Consider the following 20,563-nt stretch of genomic DNA (forward strand, 5'->3'; position numbering starts at 1 on the left):
AGTGATAAGGTCAGCCTGCTTTGTTTTCACATAGTTTATCGCAGGTGGCATCAGGGCCCGTATTCATAAAGGGAGTGCTGATCACTGGGAGTGCTGATCTAGGGTCAGTTTTGCTATTTAGATTATAATAATATTTTATAAACAGATCCTAGATCAGCACTCCTACTCTGAGACGCTTTGTGGAAACGGGCCCAGATATGTTATCGGATCAGTTTCGCTCACTTTCAGAGAGCACGATAGAGTGAAAGCCAAAAGAGAGGAAGCAGAGGCAATTTGAAAAGCGATGGAGAGAAGACTGTTTCAACTGTTGGGAAGCTTCAAATCTCTGTTCCCAATATACAGTAGGTAAGCTAAGCTCAATGTACTGTACCTCCATCTTGCTGCTTGTCTCTGACCCTGTTTAGTAACCATGCGATGGCTTCCTCTTTGGTTTCCGAAACCAACTCGATGACCACCAGAGGTGCAAATGTTGAGCCATCACTGTCATACACTGACAAGCTTTTTTGCATTTTCCCCTCTCCCTGTGAAGCCTGGGGAGAGACAAGATAGGAAACAAATGAATTAAACATGACTGCCTACAAGGACCAAAAGGACAAGGCCAGAATAGCATTCTTCAGTTTTGAACATCCGAGTATCGGTGTACAGTGACAATATGTTTTACATAGCCTAAATACATAAACAACATTGGCTATTTAAATCTATAAAATAAAATATCAGTTGTTGCACATACAAATGTTGCTATAGGTAACCAAATTACTTATTGCTCCTCTTGCAAATGTGAGTTGCAGCACCTTCACCTGGCCTAAAACAATCTTATATTACCTAACAAGGTGAGGTATGTTCAGGGGTTCAGCCTTGAGGCGTTTTACTAGTCTGAGTACCAGTCTCTTTAGCGAACATTCCACTCCTTGCCACTCCTTGTCATTGCCAAAAAAGCTGGCCTTTCAGCAATCTCAACGTTCAATAGAGAGAAATAGTAATGGCGTCTTTTTGTATGCACTAACTCCGCCATAGTTCGCTGGACAAAGCGAATGGGAAAACGAATGAAGTTTTGTAGGTTTTTTGGGCTAAAGAGACTGGTCTGATTCAGACGGGTTGGGTTAAATGCAGAAGACAAATTTCAGTTGACTGGATTCAGTTGCACAACTAACTAACTAGGTATCCTCCTTTACCTTTCCCAGGCTAGCTTTTTACAGTCTGAAGTCGTTAACTTCTGAAGTTGCCTTCATATTCTGAAACGCCTTCTCTTTAAGTCATTCTTATGGCTTGGGTTCAGCCCAACTGATTGATGTCATTCGACTGTTTACTTTAGACGTTGAATCCCAACGGCCTCAAAAAACAGATTTCCCATGTATTAAAGAGGTTCAAATGTAATTTGCTCCTAAATCTGATTCTGAATATCAGCTAAAGCTGGCTAGTGACAGTGACAGCTGAGTGTTTTGGTGTGAGAGAGGGCGGGGCATGAACCGCACGTTCGTTGCAGTATCGATGGGTGGCTATAAACACTGTTACAGGGTATACTCATGATTGCTTTACTCTGAAGAAATGTGTTGAGCTTTGACGTAACATTGTCACGTACAACTGGGGAAACATTTGACGCAAATCGGAAAAGTAGATACCGGTAGGCCTTTTACATCAACAAATCTCTATAAACAAGGCTACTCACCACGTGCTTCGTTCGCTGGCGCAATAAGGTCCACTTTTAAAGGTTGCCCGCGATGCCAAGTCGACAATAAATACCTATTTCGAATCTTCTATTGTCTTGAGAAATCAGAAGAGTTGCTTGACTTCTGCCTCTCCACGTCACTGGCACTGACAGGCAAGCGCCGCTGTAGACTTCAGCCCGCAGTTATCACACCCACCAACGTGCTTTGCTGTGTGTGTAGGCCTACACAGCATAGAGATAGTTAGAGGACGCAACATTGTATCTGTCCTATTATGGCGTCTGTGAGAGCATGGGCAGTGTAGTCACTTTTGTTCTTCTGCTACTTCTATGAGATAGTAAACGAACTGAAAGGGTGCATACTGCCACCTGGAGTGTGTTGTTTGAAAAGGTACAAAGCCAAGGTTGGTGATTGAATGCCACCTGCAGTTATGGAATGTTTGCTCACAAATATAATTCATTGGCTGATCCCTCCTGATGATCTGGATGGAATTATGTGTTCATTCCTTAACCCATAAGAAGTCCCACCCCAATGAATACTTCAAAATAGTGAAAGTCTTCAAATGCGCTGCCCATGCTTAGACCGGTTTTTGGGCACTAGAGTCCTGTATCTATCTCTATGGAACAGAGGCAAGTAAATCACGACAAGAACACTTTCAATGGGGCTTCCTCATTTGAATAGGATTCTAACACGTTTTTCTAGTAGGACAGGCATACGGCATATGTCTTTATTATGAAAAAAAAATACAGTAGTTATAATGTTGACAATATTATTTTAACCTTTATTTAACTAGGAATGTCAATAAAGAACAAACTCTTATTTACAGTTAACCCACTGTTCCCCGGGTTAACTGCCTTGTTCAGGGGCAGAACGACAGATGTTTACCTAGTCTGCTCAGGGATTCGACCCAGCAACCTTTCGGTTACTGGTCCAACACTCTAGTGGTTACCTGCCTTGTGGTTAGACTAAACCTCACCAGACAATCAGGTGAGGGTTATTATGATTATGGTCTTGCTCCCAGGATACAAGTATTGGTTCTTGTTAGTTTGGTTTGGCTAGTTTATTATTAATATTGAGGTTGTCATATAAAACACAGAATCCATAGCATTGTCTCTGATAAGAGCCTATCGAATACGACTACCAATTTTTGTGTAAATAATTGTATTTGACCATACCAGAGTTCATTTGTGGCGTGTGTGTGTATCTTCCGCAATATCACGTCCCAAAGCGTCAGTAAAAAAAAAAGTTGCGTTCTTCTTCAGGGGTGTATTACTGAAACCGTTTACTTCAAACGGAAAACGTTTTGCAACGAAAACGAGACTTTATTGGTCAAGTTGATCAAAACTTGGGAGTTTATGTAGGTAGGTCCCTCCCCGTCTCGTTCGCTCAGAGGAAGAGACGAAGTGAGAAGTTTTAATCGTCCCAAAATCTGGCTACGAAAATAAACCAACTAGGTAAATCATTTTTGTATGGAGGTCAGTGAGTGTCGAATTTAGTAAACAAAAATGGTAATTTCTCATTTGCTACTTGATGCTTATTTTATTTAATAGGACGTTTCGTAAATCTTAGGTGTTATGTGTGTGTGTGTATGTGTATAAAGTGGACGCTTGTGGCATTTCGGCAAAAAATGACTTTATATCTTAGTTGTGCCTGTTGTCAGAGCTTCTGTCCCCAGCGAAGGAGGGCATACAGCAACACCTAGATATTCTCCGCAGATTCTGTCAGACCTGGGCCCTGACAGTGAATCTCAGTAAGACATAAATAATGGTCCTATAAAAGGTCCTGTTTCCAGGACCATGAATATAAATTCCATCTAGACACCGTTGCCCTAGAGCACACAAACCTATACCTACCACGGCCTAAATATCAGCACCAAAGGTAACTTCCGAAAAGCTATGAACGATCTGAGAGGCAAGGCAAGAAGGGCCTACTACGCCATCAAAAGGAACATACAATTTGACATTTAGGATCTGGCAACAAAAAAAAATACTTGAATCGGTTATAGAACCAATTGGCCTTTATGGTTGAGGTCTGGGGTGCGCTCACCAACCAAGAATTCACAAAATGGGGAAAAAAGAAATTGAGACTCTGCATGCATAATTCTGAAAAAACATCCCCTGTGTACAACGTTAAACACCAAATACTGCATGCACGGCAAAATTAGGATGATACCCGCTAATTATCAAAATCCAGAAAACAGCCGTTAAATTCTACAACAACCTAAAAGGAATTGATTCCAAAACCACAATAAGACCTAACCAAATCATGAGAATACAAAAAGGTAATTTCTTGACAAATTTGGAAAGAATTAACTAAAAAATAGAGCAAACTGGAATGCTATTTGGCCCTAAACAGAGAGTACACAGAAGCAGAATACCTGGCTACCATGACTGACCCAAAATGAAGGAAAGCTTTGACTATGTACAGACTCAGTGAGCATAGCCTTGCTATTGAGAAAGGCTGCTGAAGGCAGACCTGGCTCTCAAGAGAAGACAGGCTATGTGCTCACTGCCCATTAAATGAGGTGGAAATTGAGCTGCACTTCCTAACCTCCTGCCAAATGTATGATAATGTTAGATAAACATATTTCCCTCAGATTACACAGACCCACAACGAATTTAAAAACAAATCAAATTTTGATAAACTCCCATATCTATTAGGTGAAATACCACAGTGTGCCATCACAGCAGCAAGATGTGACCTGTTGCCATAAGAAAAAGGCAAACAGTGAAGAACAAACACCATTGTAAATACAACCCATATTTATGTTTATTTATTTTCCCTTTTGTACATTAACTATCTGCACATCATTAGAACATGGTATATAGCCATAATATGTTCTCAGTGTAATGTTTACTTTTAATTTCTGATTGTTTATTTAACTTTTGTTTGTTATCTATTTTACTTGCTTTGGCAATGCAAACATGTTTCCCATGCCAATAAAGCCATTTGAATTGAAATTGATAGAGAACTCATCGTGGATATTATCCAATTTGTCATGGACATTGCCATTGAGGGCTTTCACCATTTATACATTTTCAACTGGATGGGGATTCCTATGAGTTGGTAGCAATCAGCCAATGAAGGAAAAAAATGACTACTTTAAAATGGAGATAGCTTTAATGGGACTGCCCAAACTGTCACAGACGTTATAATGGCACAGATACAAAGATGAGTCCTCCATCTCTATGGCCTGTTGTTCACACGCGTATCGGCCCTCTCATTGGCTAAGGCACTGCATCTGAGGCACTTTATCTTGGCCAGGTCGCAATTGTAAATGAGAACTTGTTCTCAACTTGCCTACCTGGTTAAATAAAGATAAAATAAATAAATAAAATCTCAGTGCTAGAGGTGTCACTACAGACCCTGGTTTGTTTCCAGGCTGTATCACAACCGGCCGCGATTGGGAGTCCCATAGGGCGGCACAGAATTGGCTCAGCATCGTCCGGCCGGGTTAGGGTTTGGCCGGGGTAGGCCGTCATTGTAAATAAGAATCTATTCTTAACGGACTTGCCTAGTTAAATAACTATTTTTTTATGGTCCCACCTGATCTCACCTCCTGCCTGCCTTCCATAGTTGAGGACATGTGTTTTGATTGTTATCTTATCAATACAATAGACACTCTTTGGTTTGCTTCCGTTTAGATCCTTAAGTATGGTAAAGGGTTTCCATTGCAAAAGTTTTGCAACGGAAACCTCCTAATGAATACACGCCAGGTGATGTCATGTTTTGTGGATCATGTGATTTTGCTGTGTGAAGAATGGCTGACCAAGCGGTGACTACTGAGAGAGGGTGAGTGTGTTTTTTTATAAACAAACTTAGAACCGCTCTTTTAAATATAACTATATTGATAAAAGCGACCCACAAAAAGTTAATCATGATACAATATGTTTCCCTTGTGTGTCTTGTTATTAGCTAGTCCTACTAGCATGTTGATTGTTCTTGTTTGTCGTCAAGCACCTGTAGACTGAAGTTAATTTTCAGTTGATTTAACACACTCGTGGCAACAATGTTGCATGTTTATAGTTTATGCCGGGTTCAGGTGCATGTCGGAGCTAGGAAACGCGGACATTTCGACTTGCTAATTAGTTGAACGCGGTAGGTGATTGACAACAACAAGTTAGAAAGTCGGACATTTCCGATGTTCCTAGTTCCGACTAGCACGTGAAAGCGGCATTGGTCCGCGTTAAAAAGTCATGAAACCGACGGAGCGGTTTAAAGCTTGAAATGAACAGCTGTGTTGGAATGCGAACAATATGGGTGTCAGTTCTGACTGTATGGTGCGGGAGGATGACGGGAATGGTCGGTAGTGGAAAGACATAGGAAGAAGAGAGATAATGATACAGAAAGCAGTGAAGCGTCTAGTGAAGAAAGCATGAAGAGGGCCAAGGTATGAAGTAAGGGTAGTGATGTGTTGGAGTGGAAAGCGGTGATAGTGTTTGATGAGACCACGGGGCCTCACTTACACCCTATCTGACTAACTCATGCCGTAGAGAAAAAGGTAGGTGAAGTGAAATTAGCTCGATTCATTGGAAATGGTAGATTGTTAATATAGTGTGGTAGCCAGGCTCAGCAAGAGACTATTCTGAAAATGGAAAAGCTTAACGTTAATGGGAAGAAGATTAAAAGCTATGTCCCTGGTTCTTATGCTAGATTGAGGGAAGTCATCACTGTGGTCCCAGTATCTATGTCCATAGATGATGTTAAAGACAATGTGACGGGAGGCAGAGTAATTGAGGCCAAAAGGTTGATTGGTAGGAAAGAGGGTCAAACAAATGACAGCTTATCAGTGGTGGTGAGGTTTGATAAAGTCTTGCTGAGAAAAGTACAGATCCGATTCCTTAGTTTCAATGTTAGAGAATTTGTCCCATATGCACTGCAATGTTTTAAACGCCAAAGAATGTAGCGGCTCAGTGTAAAGGAAAGAAACGATGTTCCAAGTGAGGAGGGACACGTGGTTACGGTGAATGTGGGAGCAATGTGAAGGTTAAGTGCTGTGATTGTGGGGGAGAACACTGCAGCATTTGGTGGATGCCAAGTACAGAGAGAGGCTCGGAGATATAGGATCAGTCGTGATGTATCGTATACAGAGAGAGGCTCGGAGATATAGGATCAGTCGTGATGTATCGTATACAGAGAGAGGCTCGGAGATATAGGATCAGTCGTGATGTATCGTATACAGAGAGAGGCTCGGAGATATAGGATCAGTCGTGATGTATCGTATACAGAGAGAGGCTCGGAGATATAGGAACAGTCGTGATGTATCGTATACAGAGAGAGGCTCGGAGATATAGGAACAGTCGTGATGTATCGTATACAGAGAGAGGCTCGGAGATATAGGAACAGTCGTGATGTATCGTATACAGAGAGAGGCTCGGAGATATAGGATCAGTCGTGATGTATCGTATACAGAGAGAGGCTCGGAGATATAGGATCAGTCGTGATGTATCGTATACAGAGAGAGGCTCGGAGATATAGGATCAGTCGTGATGTATCGTATACAGAGAGAGGCTCGGAGATATAGGATCAGTCGTGATGTATCGTATACAGAGAGAGGCTCGGAGATATAGGAACAGTCGTGATGTATCGTATACAGAGAGAGGCTCGGAGATATAGGATCAGTCGTGATGTATCGTATACAGAGAGAGGCTCGGAGATATAGGAACAGTCGTGATGTAGTATACGTCGGAGATATAGGATCAGTCGTGATGTATCGTATACAGAGAGAGGCTCGGAGATATAGGAACAGTCGTGATGTATCGTATACAGAGAGAGGCTCGGAGATATAGGAACAGTCGTGATGTATCGTATGCAGAAGCCGTGAAACTGATTGGTAGAACTACAGAGCGGACTGGTGGAGCTTACATGGATGTACTTGAGGTAAGTGGACCTACTGTCGTGGCTGGTGCTTCTGATGGTTTGGAGGCCTGTAAAGAAATCTTGTGCTCATTCGTGCGTGGTGTCAAAGGACACTTTGATAATGAATAAAGTTGACCTCATAGCTTTTATTGGTAAGGTTATTAATGCGACTCGGGTTGTGAAAAGCAGGAGGTTATTGTGGAGACGGCAAAAGAGATATTGGGGGTAACAGATGTTACTGTTGAAATGGTTGTTGACATGTTGAACAATCCTAAGGGTGGAGTGTTTCAGCATGATACAGATACATTTTAATGGTGTTAGTGAGGGTTTGGGAGGGCAGAGTGGAGGGTTTTGGGGGGGCAGAGTGGAGGGTTTGGGGGGCAGAGTGGAGGGTTTTGGGGGGGGGCAGAGTGGAGGGCAGAGTGGAGGGGGGGGTGGAGGGTTTGGGGGGCAGAGTGGAGGGTTTTGGGGGGCAGAGTGGAGGGTTTTGGGGGGCAGAGTGGAGGGTTTTGGGGGGCAGAGTGGAGGGTTTTGGGGGGCAGAGTGGAGGGTTTTGGGGGGCAGAGTGGAGGGTTTTGGGGGGCAGAGTGGAGGGTTTTGGGGGGCAGAGTGGAGGGTTTTGGGGGGGGGGAGGGGTTTGGGGGGCAGAGTGGAGGGTTTTGGGGGGCAGAGTGGAGGGTTTTGGGGGGCAGAGTGGAGGGTTTTGGGGGCAGAGTGGAGGGTTTTGGGGGGCAGAGTGGAGGGTTTGGGGGGCAGAGTGGAGGGTTTTGGGGGGGCAGAGTGGAGGGTTTGGGGGGGGCAGAGTGGAGGGTGTCTTTGACAGTGTCATATCTCAAGATGTTTCAGGTGTGTGTTTACATGTACTTAGACTACTTAGACTACTCATAGGCCCTTTTAAAGGTCCGTGTTTCTATTTTCTGATCTTAATTTAGGACAATTCTATGGTCATGGAATTTTGCCCAGACTCAGAATTTTCACTTTAAAATGTATACCAAACAAAAAAACATTGATTTCAAAGTTTAACAAACCATATAACTCTATGCAAAAGGACTTAACCATTTCCACAGAAAATATACAGTAAGAACTGTGCAGATACAAAGTTTGGTAACAGAATATCAGAATAATCGCTCTCGTTGGCTGGCCCTCGCTTCATACTCGTCGCCAAACTCACTGGCTCCATGTCATCTACAAGACCCTGCAAGGTAAAGTCCCCCTTATCTCAGCTCGCTGGTCACCATAGCATCACCCACCTGTAGCACACGCTCCAGCAGGTATATCTCTCTGGTCACCCCCAAAACCAATTCTTCCTTTGGCCGCCTCTCCTTCTAGTTCTCTGCTGCCAATGACTGGAACGAACTACAAAAATCTCTGAAACTGGAAACACTTATCTCCCTCACTAGCTGTCAGAGCAGCTCACAGATTACTGCACCTGTACATAGCCCACCTATAATTTAGCCCAAACAACTACCTCTTTCCCTACAGAATTTATTTTATATTATTTATTTATTTATTTTGCTCCTTTGCACCCCATTATTTTTATTTCTACTTTGCACATTCTTCCACTGCAAATCTACCATTCCAGTGTTTTACTTGCTATATTGTATTTACTTTGCCACCATGGCCTTTTTTTGCCTTTACCTCCCTTATCTCACCTCATTTGCTCACATCATATATAGACTAGTTTATACTGTATTATTGACTGTATGTTTGTTTTACTCCATGTGTAACTCTGTGTTGTTGTACGTGTCGAACTGCTTTGCTTTATCTTGGCCAGGTCGCAATTATAAATGAGAACTTGTTCTCAACTTGCCAACCTGGTTAAATAAAGGTGAAAAAATAATAATAATAAAAAAATAAAACCCAGGGAGATTTTACCGTAATTCTGTTACCAAATGTAGCATCTGCACAGTTTTTCCAGTAAATTGTTCAAAGTAGTCATTGTGCTTAGAGTTGGTTTGTTAAACTTCTAAATCAATATTTTTTTGATTGGCATACAGTGTAATTCAGCTACCGTGGAAATGCCATATTGACAATGCCTAAAGTAAAATGTTTTAGGAAGGCTTGAAAGCTTTGTTCAAGTGTTTTTGTAAGCCTATAGGCCAGTACACTACAACCTTCTCCACTACTGCAACCCAATTTCAAGAACCAATTATCCAATACTTTCTGTTTTATAATTTAGTATGTAACTAAGTCCAATGCAGCGAATCCCATCCCAACACTAACTGCATTTCCCCATTCAATTAACACAAGCACATGTGATTAATAAGGCTATTACATGTCGTCCCTGGCATATAACATCCCCTTTTCCACTCTGTTTTTTAGTTTGTTTTTTGGCTGCAGACTGGCTCAGCGAATACTGATGTTTCTTGGTATTCATAGTCTTTTCTACAATTTGTTGAGTGTCCTGGACAGAACGTTGAGGTAACTTACCTACCGGTGTGATTGTCAGACTAACTCCACCTCCCCGGCTGCACCCCACTCATATGCTGTTAGTGCAGCTCTAACTTCCTGCTGCATGCAGTGCTTGAGGCAGGAAGTAACATCCCTGGCAGTTCAATCAGTTAACAGACCCTGCATGTCATTTTATTTTCACCTATCCCCGAAGCATGTTTACAAGTTGTTGTTTTTTACATTTAATGTCTCGTCTCCTTTTTGCTGTGAAATATTACAACCAGCAACATGACTCCTGACTACCAATGTAATCCCAGACCGTATAGGCTATAGCCTAGGCTGGTTGATGAGTTGTGTCTGTGTCTATGCAGGTCCTGGACTTCCACGGCATGGATCACCAGCTGGCTGCCCTCCTGGTGCCCCACCTCCCAGAACCAGCTCAAGACTGCAGAGGAGAAGATGCTGCAATGTAAGGAATTCCTCTCTCCTTTACCATCAAACTGTATTTCCAGCCATGGCCAATTTGTGGATTATTATGTGTGGATCCTTCTCATCCCCAGGCATCACAGGCAAGGTGTCCCAGAAGTATGTCCCAATCTCGGATGGTAACATGCTGTGGACCCTCACATTGAATGGAAACACGAAGAACCAGACTCCCCTGGTGCTGCTGCATGGCTTCGGTGGAGGGGTGGGCCTGTGGGCCCTCAACCTAGACGCCCTGGCCCAACAGGTTAGTCTCTGAAGCACAGGCTTCTCTTGTAGCGTTGGAAAGCCTGAGGAAGTTCTCCTCAGAGAGACGATGTAAAGGGGTGTAGTATGGCAGAGTCTAGATAGAAACTAGTGCACATTGCCATATATCAAACCACTGCAGTATTTTGTATGGTTGCGGCTCTGAACATGTCGTTATAATCATATTTCTGATGTTTATGCAAGGATGAATAAGGTACGTAACTAACGGTTCATAGGCTACTACAAGGTAGGAAAAGAGACACGAAAAACAAGGAAATGCCTCTTCGGAGGGGAAACTTCATTTCTACTCACAGCCAATCACATACTGAATTTCTCCAGACTTCCAAAAGAGATTTGGAGGATGGTCACAGGAAACTACCAATAGGTCAACTGGTCAACCACACCTGCTATATATAACTAGCTCTAATTGTTGTCTGACTGCTATATATTTAGTGTATGCTTTCTTTTTAACACTGAGTTCTATTTTTAGTAAGTTTTATCATGTTGTGTAGTGCCTTTATAAATAAAATGACATTTCATTATTATTATTGTTAATAATAGAGGCCCGTCTATGCCTTTGACCTGCTGGGCTTCGGCCAGAGCAGCAGGCCCTACTTCAGCTCCGACGCCAAGGAGGCTGAGGCCCAGTTTGTGGACTCCATCGAGCAGTGGAGGGCTAAAGTCGGCCTGGAAGCCATGGTCATGCTGGGACATAACTTTGGAGGTTATTTGGCAGCTGCTTATTCGCTCAAGTATCCCACCAGGCAAGTATCACCTGACACCACCCAACACTTTCCCCAGTTCAGAACCATAGACAGGTTTCAATATGAATGGTTGTTTTATTCCTTAGTAATTAGCCACCTCCTTGGTTAAAGATAGAATACTACATGTATTTAGCCAGTCCTTGGTTCACCCTCCTATGCTTGACTAATACTGTACACCCCAGACCTCACGGGATGTTGGTATGCAGGTGCTAACCTCTGATAACAACATGAATGTCCTTAAAAAGTGTCCCCTCTGTGCTGTATCTCAACTGAATCATCTTCTCTCACTGTGTTGCTAAGATTTCAGCAGGAACCTAACTCATTATAAATGTCTCCAAAACCTCATCACACTCAGATCAGAATAGCTTAAAGCAGCCAGCCACATCCTGTCCTTCTAGTATTAAAGCAGCCAGCCACACCCTGTCCTTCTAGTATTAAAGCAGCCAGCCACATCCTGTCCTTCTAGTATTAAAGCAGCCAGCCACATCCTGTCCTTCTCTAGTATTAAAGCAGCCAGCCACATCCTGTCCTTCTAGTATTAAAGCAGCCAGCCAGCCACATCCTGTCCTTCTAGTATTCAAGCAGCCAGCCATCCTGTCCTTCTAGTATTAAAGCATCCTGTCCTTCAGTATTCACATCCTGTCCTGTCCTTCTAGTATAAAGCAGCCAGCCACATCCTGTCCTTCAGCCAGCCAGCCACATCCTGTCCTTCTCTAGTATTAAAGCAGCCAGCCACATCCTGTCCTTCTAGTATTAAAGCAGCCAGCCATCCCTGCCAGTATCCTGTCCTTCCTAGTATTTGGCTCCTGTCCTTCTAGTATTAAGGTATTCAACAAAATGCTTCTTCATCTGACTGGGGCACTTTGGCTATCCTGTTTAGTATTAAAGCAGCCAGCCATCCAGTATCCTAATTGGCTCTGAATTAAGGACAAAATTTTCATCTGACATTGCAGTCTGTTATTTTTTTGTCTTTTGACCACTGATATTTTCACATCAGATTTTTTTCAGAGCTGATCTGATTCGTCAAAAGACCAATTAGGGGGACAAAATATCAGAATTGGTCTGCCTGTCTAAATGCCGCCTTTATTTCCCCTATTCAGTTCACCGATGGACAGATCACTTAATAAACTGTGCCCTAGTGGTTTAGATTATTTCCTATCCAGATCTTTCAATACGACCTCAACTTATTTTGTTCACCACCATAGAGGCGTTTCAGTTATTTCAGATTGGTGTTGATGGTGTATGTTATTTCCTCTTCACTGTCCTGTAGGGTAAAGCACATGGTGCTGGTTGAGCCGTGGGGCTGACCTTTCCTCTTCACTGTCCTGTAGGGTAAAGCACATGGTGCTGGTTGAGCCGTGGGGCTGACCTTTCCTCTTCACTGTCCTGTAGGGTAAAGCACATGGTGCTGGTGCTGCTGACCTTTCCTCTTCACTGTCCTGTAGGGTAAAGCACATGGTGCTGGTTGAGCCGTGGGGCTGACCTTTCCTCTTCACTGTCCTGTAGGGTAAAGCACATGGTGCTGGTTGAGCCGTGGGGCTGACCTTTCCTCTTCACTGTCCTGTAGGGTAAAGCACATGGTGCTGGTTGAGCCGTGGGGCTGACCTTTCCTCTTCACTGTCCTGTAGGGTAAAGCACATGGTGCTGGTTGAGCCGTGGGGCTGACCTTTCCTCTTCACTGTCCTGTAGGGTAAAGCACATGGTGCTGGTTGAGCCGTGGGGCTGACCTTTCCTCTTCACATGGTGCTGGTTGAGCCGTGGGGCTGACCTTTCCTCTTCACTGTCCTGTAGGGTAAAGCACATGGTGGTGCTGGACCTTTCCTCTTCACTGTCCTGTAGGGTAAAGCACATGGTGCTGGTTGATGGGGCTGACCTTTCCTCTTCACTGTCCTGTAGGGTAAAGCACATGGTGCTGGTTGACCTTTCCTCTTCACTGTCCTGTAGGGTAAAGCACATGGTGCTGACCTTTCCTCTTCACTGTCCTGTAGGGTAAAGCACATGGTGCTGGTTGAGCCGTGGGGCTGACCTTTCCTCTTCACTGTCCTGTAGGGTAAAGCACATGGTGGTGCTGGACCTTTCCTCTTCACTGTCCTGAGGGTAAAGCACATGGTGCTGGTTGAGCCATGGGGCTGACCTTTCCTCTTCACTGTCCTGTAGGGTAAAGCACATGGTGCTGGGTGCTGTCCTGTAGGGTAAAGCACATGGTGCTGGTTGAGCCGTGGGGCTGACCTTTCCTCTTCACTGTCCTGTAGGGTAAAGCACATGGTGCTGGTCCTTGAGCATGGTGCTGGCCTTTCCTCTTCACTGAGCACATGGGGCTGACCTTTCCTCTTCACTGTCCTGTAGGGTAAAGCACATGGTGCTGGTTGAGCCGTGGGGCTGACCTTTCCTCTTCACTGTCCTGTAGGGTAAAGCACATGGTGCTGGTTGAGCCGTGGGGCTGACCTTTCCTGGGGCTGACCTTTCACTTCACTGTCCTGTAGGGTAAAGCACATGGTGCTGGTTGAGCCGTGGGGCTGACCTTTCCTCTTCACTGTCCTGTAGGGTAAAGCACATGGTGCTGGTTGAGCCGTGGGGCTTACCTGAGCGTCCAGACACAGAAGACCAGGACAGGCCCATCCCCGTGTGGATCAAAGCCCTGGGAGCCATGTTGAGCCCGTTCAACCCCCTGGCAGGGCTACGTCTGGTGGGGCCACTGGGTAAGACTGGCAGCCTGTCTGACTAGATGGATGACAGACATAGAAATACTACTGTAAATTACATTTCAATTACATACCTGTCTGACTGGATGACTGCATTGTTTATGGGATGGAGTTTTTACCAGCATTCAAAGCCACCTCCTTTGTTCTTCAAGGTCCCACACTTGTTTCAACTCTAAGACCAGACTTCAAGAAGAAATACTTGTCCATGTTCAACGACGACACGGTCACAGAGTATATCTATCACCTGAATGTCCAGACTCCCAGGTTAGTCCCTCTCTCTCTCTCTCTATTTAGTTCCTGTTTGAGTTCACTGGCTTTTTATCTCCACTTACTCTGGGCCTGTATTTACAGTCTCAGTCTGAGTGAGTTTCAATACAGTTCAATTCCAATGTTTTCCTCTTAGACCATAATGAAGATGTTATGATTCAATTCTGAAATGCTTTTGTAATATAGGCTGTGATTTTCATTTCTCACACCCTTATTTCAGTGATAATGTTAGTTTTACTCTGTTGTAGTGGTGAGTTCAAAGTAGCTGCTTATTAAGGATTATTCTGAGAAGATCAGATTATCGTATACCTTACTGCTGTACTTCTCCCTCTTAAGTAATAATCATGTTTGTTTACTCTGTTGCAGTGGTGAGACAGCCTTCAAGAACATGACCATCCCATACGGGTGGGCCAAGAGGCCTATGCTGCAGAGGATTGGCCTGCTCCATGCTGACATCCCTATTACTGTGATATATGGGTCACGCTCCAGCATCGACGGTAACTCGGGCAACGCTATCAAAGAAATGAGGCCAAACTCTCATGTGGAGATCATAGTACGTTTCAATTCCTTTAAGCTGAACACTTAAGATACTGTCTGTGTGTGGTTGTCTAGTAATGTGTGAGACAGCTGGCTCAGCTTTTATATTCCCATTTACACTTAAGATGCTGTCTGTGTGTGGTTGTCTAGTAATGTGTGAGACAGCTGGCTCAGCTTTTATATTCCCATTTACACTTAAGATGCTGTCTGTGTGTGGTTGTCTAGTAATGTGTGAGACAGCTGGCTCAGCTTTTATATTCCCATTTACACTTAAGATGCTGTCTGTGTGTGGTCTAGTAATGTGTGAGACATCTGGCTCAGCTTTTATATTCCCATTTACACTTAAGATGCTGTCTGTGTGTGGTTGTCTAGTAATGTGTGAGACATCTGGCTCAGCTTTTATATTCCCATTTACACTTAAGATGCTGTCTGTGTGTGGTTGTCTAGTAATGTGTGAGACATCTGGCTCAGCTTTTATATTCCCATTTACACTTAAGATGCTGTCTGTGTGTGGTTGTCTAGTAATGTGTGAGACATCTGGCTCAGCTTTTATATTCCCATTTACACTTAAGATACTGTCTGTGTGTGGTTGTCTAGTAATGTGTGAGACATCTGGCTCAGCTTTTATATTCCCATTTACACTTAAGATGCTGTCTGTGTGTGGTTGTCTAGTAATGTGTGAGACATCTGGCTCAGCTTTTATATTCCCATTTATTCAGCAGGTGGCAGGAACAAAAGTGAATTGAAGTGTTAAATCCTAGATGAATATGATTTTCCAGAATGTGTATCTGATCTCATATTTCTATTCCTCCTCTCTCCCAGGCTATCAGAGGGGCGGGCCACTACGTCTATGCTGACCAGCCAGAGGACTTCAACCACAGAGTGCTTCAGGTGTGTGACGCGCTGGGCTGAGGGGGACACTAGTTAACCTGCGGAGAGTGACGTGTTATACCTGTCATGCCCAGAGCTTGTCCTCTCAGTGAGCATGTGATCTGTGAGGATCAGAGAGGACTGGGCAGACAGCTCAATAGGGCTTTATTTTACCTCTATCATCCTCACTTTAGGTCCTCAGTAGTAGACCCACCAGCACAGCAGACCTGATAACTAGGGAAGGACCCCGTGTTGGAAAGATGATTCTCCTGGATTGTTTGGTTTGACACTTTTGTATTCATTCTACTGACTAAAGAGAATGGCTCAGTTGTTACTGCTTGTCGGGATTTTGGTCATTTTGTGATGAGTGTGTCAGCTTTTAATCTGCTGTTTTAAGAAATGTGATTCTCAGAACGATACAGACTACTACTTGTGGATTATTCTCATTCTGTCAAAGATCCTTCGTGAGATTATTTAGAAATGTTTCATTTGCGTCATAACAGCTCATGTAAATATGACCACAGACCATAGAGTTTTGATTTAAATACACATGATTGTGGAACTTCTAGACCTCTGGTTTTGCTGATGCGCTCCTGAGTGGCACAGCGGTCTAAGGCACTTAATCTCAGTGCTTCATCTCAGTTCCAGGCTGTATCACAACCGGCCGTGATTGGCAGTCCCGTAGGGCGGCACACAATTGGCCCAGCGTCGTTAGGGTTGGGCCGGGGTAGGCAGTCATTGGCAGTCCCATAGGGCGGCACACAATTGGCCCAGCGTCGTTAGGGTTGGGCCGGGGTAGGCCGTGATTGGCAGTCCCGTAGGGCGGCACACAATTGGCCCAGCGTCGTTAGGGTTGGGCCGGGGTAGGCCGTGATTGGCAGTCCCGTAGGGCGGCACACAATTGGCCCAGCGTCGTTAGGGTTGGGCCGGGGTAGGCAGTCATTGGCAGTCCCATAGGGCGGCACACAATTGGCCCAGCGTCGTTAGGGTTGGGCCGGGGTAGGCCGTCATTGGCAGTCCCATAGGGCGGCACACAATTGGCCCCCGTTAGGGTTTGGCCGGGGTAGGCAGTCATTGGCAGTCCCATAGGGCGGCACACAATTGGCCCAGCGTCGTTAGGGTTGGGCCGGGGTAGGCCGTCATTGGCAGTCCCATCGGGCGGCACACAATTGGCCCGGCGTCGTTAGGGTTGGGCCGGGGTCGTTAGGGTTTGGCCGGGGTAGGCCGTCATTGCAAATAAGAATTTCTTCCTAACTGACTTGCGTAGTTAAATCAAGGTTAAATAAATACCAAATATAAAAAGATTTCCCCATGACAACCGAAGTGCCTTTTTAATGACCTAGTATGTGACCAGGGACTACAGTCATTGCTGCTGCTTTTTGGTCTTGTCTTTTTATGGGTCCTTTTGCAAGTGGTCGTTTTCACTTCAAGATGTTCTCATTCATAGTGTTTTGGCTCTTGTTGTGGTCTAGTGTTAAAATAACCCACTTATTAATAGCTAGCGTGTGCAGGTGCAGGAAAGCAAAGCATCAGAATCTAGTAATTGAAGATAACTACTCCATTCTTCTCAGCTGCCATTGTGGGGAAAGAAGGTTCGGCCTCAATAAATCCCATTCATTCATTGCAACATTATTTGATAGTATTATTAGGCACCTGTCCAGGGTGTCTGGAAAAGCACAGGTCTAATATCAGTTAGCATAGCTATAGCAGCCTGTCCTCTTATACCATATAGGTGACAGCTAATATCTCTTGTGTGTGAAGTTGCAGATTGGGTGGGTTACTTAGACTTTTACAGCCACTTTACCCAGTGCAACCTTTAAAAACAAATCTAAAGCACCGTTTACTAGATGTGCTGAGCCCAAGGATAAGGTTTGATTAACTCCTGAACATGTGGATGCCTTTGTATTGTTGTCCTGCATATCATTGTAAGTCTCCAATCACAAGTCAATTACCGTGGTGCTTCTCTATTCATGTATTGTAAAATACCTGTAAATAATAAAGATTATATTATGATTTTGGTGGCCTTTGTTGTGACATGTATATTTAGACTTGTGAAGATCAACAATATTTCAGTCTTAAACACTACAACTCTCATAGGCATTCTGTCTGAAAACCACCTTTACAAAAAAAGATTGCAGTAAAAGTGGAGTAACTGCAGTAATTGCGGAGTAACTGAAGTGTACTGCAGTCAGAGTGCAGTATAACTGCAGTTACACTTCAAAATTACTGCAGTAAAATAACTTGTCACGGTGACTTTATCAAGCATTTTTTATCCACACTGATTTCTGTTCAAAGAGGAGAGCTAATCTCAACCACTTTCGTTCCTATGAATTGTTCCTTTGAGAGAGATGATCCCCACTGTGTGAAATGTGGTCGTCAGAGCTCCAGAAGAAGAACATGGGAGCTTTTTAGTCCCCATAAAAGTACAAAACTGCAACATGGACATCAGTATGACGTTCAGGGGTAGACTTTACATCATTCTGGGTTATTTGTTATTGTGCTCTAAAATGGAGCAAAGCAAAGGTGAACATTTATCAATATTTCCTCCAACCCCGTTGACATGTCAGAGCTGCCAACTGTCGGTTAGTAAGAGTAATGGTTCGTATCTGTGATGAGGGCAGGCCTTGTATTTCAGTACATGACCACTAGAGGGAAACCTCCCTCAGATCAGGAAGGGAATGGAGGGAGCCTGCCTTGCTGAAGTGCAGTTAGCGAATCATCAAGGTCAATGTTACATCATTCAGTTCTGCTTCTCATCCTATGACCACTTAAAATATCAATAGGCTGTGTAAAAGGCAGAATGGTATTTTTCTGCATTAGGGTCTATATATATATATATATATATATATATATGGCTGCCATAGGCTGAAGAAGAAAGGGCTGCAGCGTTGCATTTTAACTTGCTCCATTACAGTGAGCAGGTTGACGTTTATTGGGATGAGTCTTGTCCTGGAGGCCCAACTGAAAGATTTCCTCGATGGGCCAGCTGCAAAGTCAAATTGGCAATATTGTTAAAATGTATGAAAACAAAAATGAGCTATCTGGGCTTCATTTCAGGTTAGCAGTATGCTTAACGTTAGGTTTAAAATCAGATTTTATGACTGGCCGTGCCAGCTAGTGACCACTCACAGCAGAGCTGCCTCCAGAAGAAGATTCATGACGACAACGCTAACCTGCTTACAATGAGGGTGAATTAGGACAAGGGAGAGGCAGAAGCTCTGAGGGAGGGTAGAATGTGGTGCTGAAAATGTGTCTGGACAAAGACGTTTACAATGTTAACAGTGATATCTATATCAACGACATCCTATCCTTATTGGTTCAGCCCCGGATCAATTGTCCATGAATGCTGTATAAAAATGTGCAAACTCGTATGGAAATAGTACAGACTTCTAAGGAAAGAGCCGATGGTATAGGATACTGTACTTCCTTAGGTGAAAGCTAAGATGCAGAGTGGTGCAGTGTGCACTTACAGTAATGTATACAGGGTGTGTGTGGGTGTAGGGCGGCATGCCTAGCGGTTAGAGCGTTGGGTCAGTAACCGAAAGGTTGCTGGTTCGAATGCCCGCGCTTATAAGGTGAAAAATCAGTTGACGTGCCCTTGAGCAAGGCACTTAACCCTAATTTGCTCCAGGGGCATTGTACTACTATGGCTGATCCTGTTAATCAACACATTTCACTGCACCTCTGTGACAATACAATCATTCTCTTTGCTTATTTGAGCTGTTCTTGCCATAATATGGACCTGGTCTTTTACCGAATAGGGCTATCTTCTGTATACCCCCCTACCTTGTCACAGCACAACTGATTGTCTCAAACGCATTAAGAAGGGAAAAAAATTACACAAAGTAACTTTTAACAAGGTACACCTGTTTAATAGAAATGCATTCCAAGTAACTACCTCATGAAGCTGGTTGAGAGAATGCCAAGTGTGCAAAGCTGTCATCAAGGTAAAGGGTGGCTATTAGAAGAATCTCAAATATAAAAGATATTTTGATTTGTTTAACACTTTTTTTGGTTACTACCTGATTCCATATGTGTTATTTCCTAGTTGTGATGTCTTCACTATTATTCTACAATGTAGACCATAGTAAAAATAAAGAAAAAAACATTGAATGAGTAGATTGTAGGTTTGTCCAAACTTTTGGCTGGTACTGTATGGAAAGAAGGTATTTGTTGAATTTTTTTTTTTTTACCTGTTTTTGCTTTGTCATTATGGGATATTGTGTGTAGATTGATGGACATTTAAACATATATATTTTAGAATCGGGCTGTAACGTAACATTTTGAAAAGTCAGGGTCTGAATACATTCCTGAATGCAATATGTATGAACCTGGATTACAGTAAAGGGTCTAGAACTGCAGTACTATGTAGTGTAGCTACAGTGCAGTATGTATCAACCTGGTTTACAGTAAAGGGTCTAGAACTGCAGTACTATGTAGTGTAGCTACAGTGCAGTATGTATCAACCTGGTTTACAGTAAAGGGTCTAGAACTGCAGTACTATGTAGTGCAGCTACAGTGCAGTATGTATGAACCTGGTTCACAGTAAAGGGCCTAGAACTGCAGTACTATGTAGTGCAGCTACAGTGCAGTATGTATGACATGGGGCTAGAGGAGGCCACTTACAGAGCAAACAGGCCAGACGGGGTGCGGGCGCGGTTGCTAGGAAACCAGCGTGGCGCCTATATTAGATCGAATTTATTATATTCTGCCAGTCGTCATCCCCCCCCCTCTCTCTCCCCCTCCTTCCTCTCAGACTACATTGACAGACAGAGAGTGT

At 43.8% G+C, this 20,563-nt stretch overlaps 2 protein-coding genes and 1 long non-coding RNA gene across 11 annotated transcripts in view; 1 reads left to right on the top strand and 2 right to left on the bottom strand.

Annotated features, from left to right (window-relative positions):
* Positions 1 to 1,914, bottom strand: part of ano10a (anoctamin 10a) — a 46,784-nt gene extending 44,870 nt beyond the window's left edge. The window contains exons 1-2 of one of the 3 annotated variants that reach the window (XM_042319139.1): positions 1,667 to 1,914; positions 371 to 530 (exon numbers count right to left, since the gene is read on the bottom strand). In XM_042319139.1, the coding sequence (XP_042175073.1) occupies positions 371 to 509 (139 nt within the window). In that variant the 5' untranslated portion in view covers positions 510 to 530; positions 1,667 to 1,914. Of the gene's footprint in view, positions 1 to 370; positions 531 to 1,172; positions 1,398 to 1,666 lie in introns of those variants that run through there. The other 2 variants (XM_042319141.1, XM_042319140.1) reach the window with 2 other exon arrangements.
* abhd5a (abhydrolase domain containing 5a) lies at positions 269 to 16,536 on the top strand. Of its 5 annotated transcripts, none has more exons than XM_042319142.1 (10): positions 5,349 to 5,456; positions 9,846 to 9,944; positions 10,286 to 10,383; positions 10,475 to 10,644; positions 11,205 to 11,407; positions 13,952 to 14,106; positions 14,262 to 14,373; positions 14,743 to 14,929; positions 15,736 to 15,804; positions 15,978 to 16,536. In XM_042319142.1, the coding sequence occupies exons 1-10, from the start codon at positions 5,425 to 5,427 to the stop codon at positions 16,068 to 16,070; spliced, it is 1,218 nt and encodes a 405-aa protein (XP_042175076.1). In that variant the 5' UTR covers positions 5,349 to 5,424; the 3' UTR covers positions 16,071 to 16,536. The 5 variants fall into 5 exon arrangements, with proteins under 5 accessions (XP_042175078.1, XP_042175079.1, XP_042175076.1 ...); XM_042319143.1 differs by lacking the exon at positions 5,349 to 5,456 and adding an exon at positions 7,362 to 7,544; XM_042319144.1 differs by lacking the exons at positions 5,349 to 5,456; positions 9,846 to 9,944 and adding an exon at positions 269 to 345.
* On the bottom strand, positions 12,663 to 13,327 carry LOC121846126. 3 transcript variants are annotated; one of them, XR_006083050.1, is made up of 3 exons: positions 13,281 to 13,327; positions 12,830 to 13,134; positions 12,663 to 12,776 (listed from the first exon to the last, which is right to left on the bottom strand). It is a non-coding gene; the product is annotated as an uncharacterized LOC121846126 (long non-coding RNA). The 3 variants fall into 3 exon arrangements; XR_006083049.1 differs by lacking the exon at positions 13,281 to 13,327 and adding an exon at positions 13,224 to 13,270; XR_006083048.1 differs by lacking the exon at positions 13,281 to 13,327 and adding an exon at positions 13,176 to 13,214.
* Positions 16,537 to 20,563: the final 4,027 nt, after the last annotated feature.

This window comes from Oncorhynchus tshawytscha, unplaced genomic scaffold (assembly GCF_018296145.1).
Source record: "Oncorhynchus tshawytscha isolate Ot180627B unplaced genomic scaffold, Otsh_v2.0 Un_scaffold_7589_pilon_pilon, whole genome shotgun sequence".
In the NCBI taxonomy this organism is placed as follows: domain Eukaryota; kingdom Metazoa; phylum Chordata; class Actinopteri; order Salmoniformes; family Salmonidae; genus Oncorhynchus; species Oncorhynchus tshawytscha.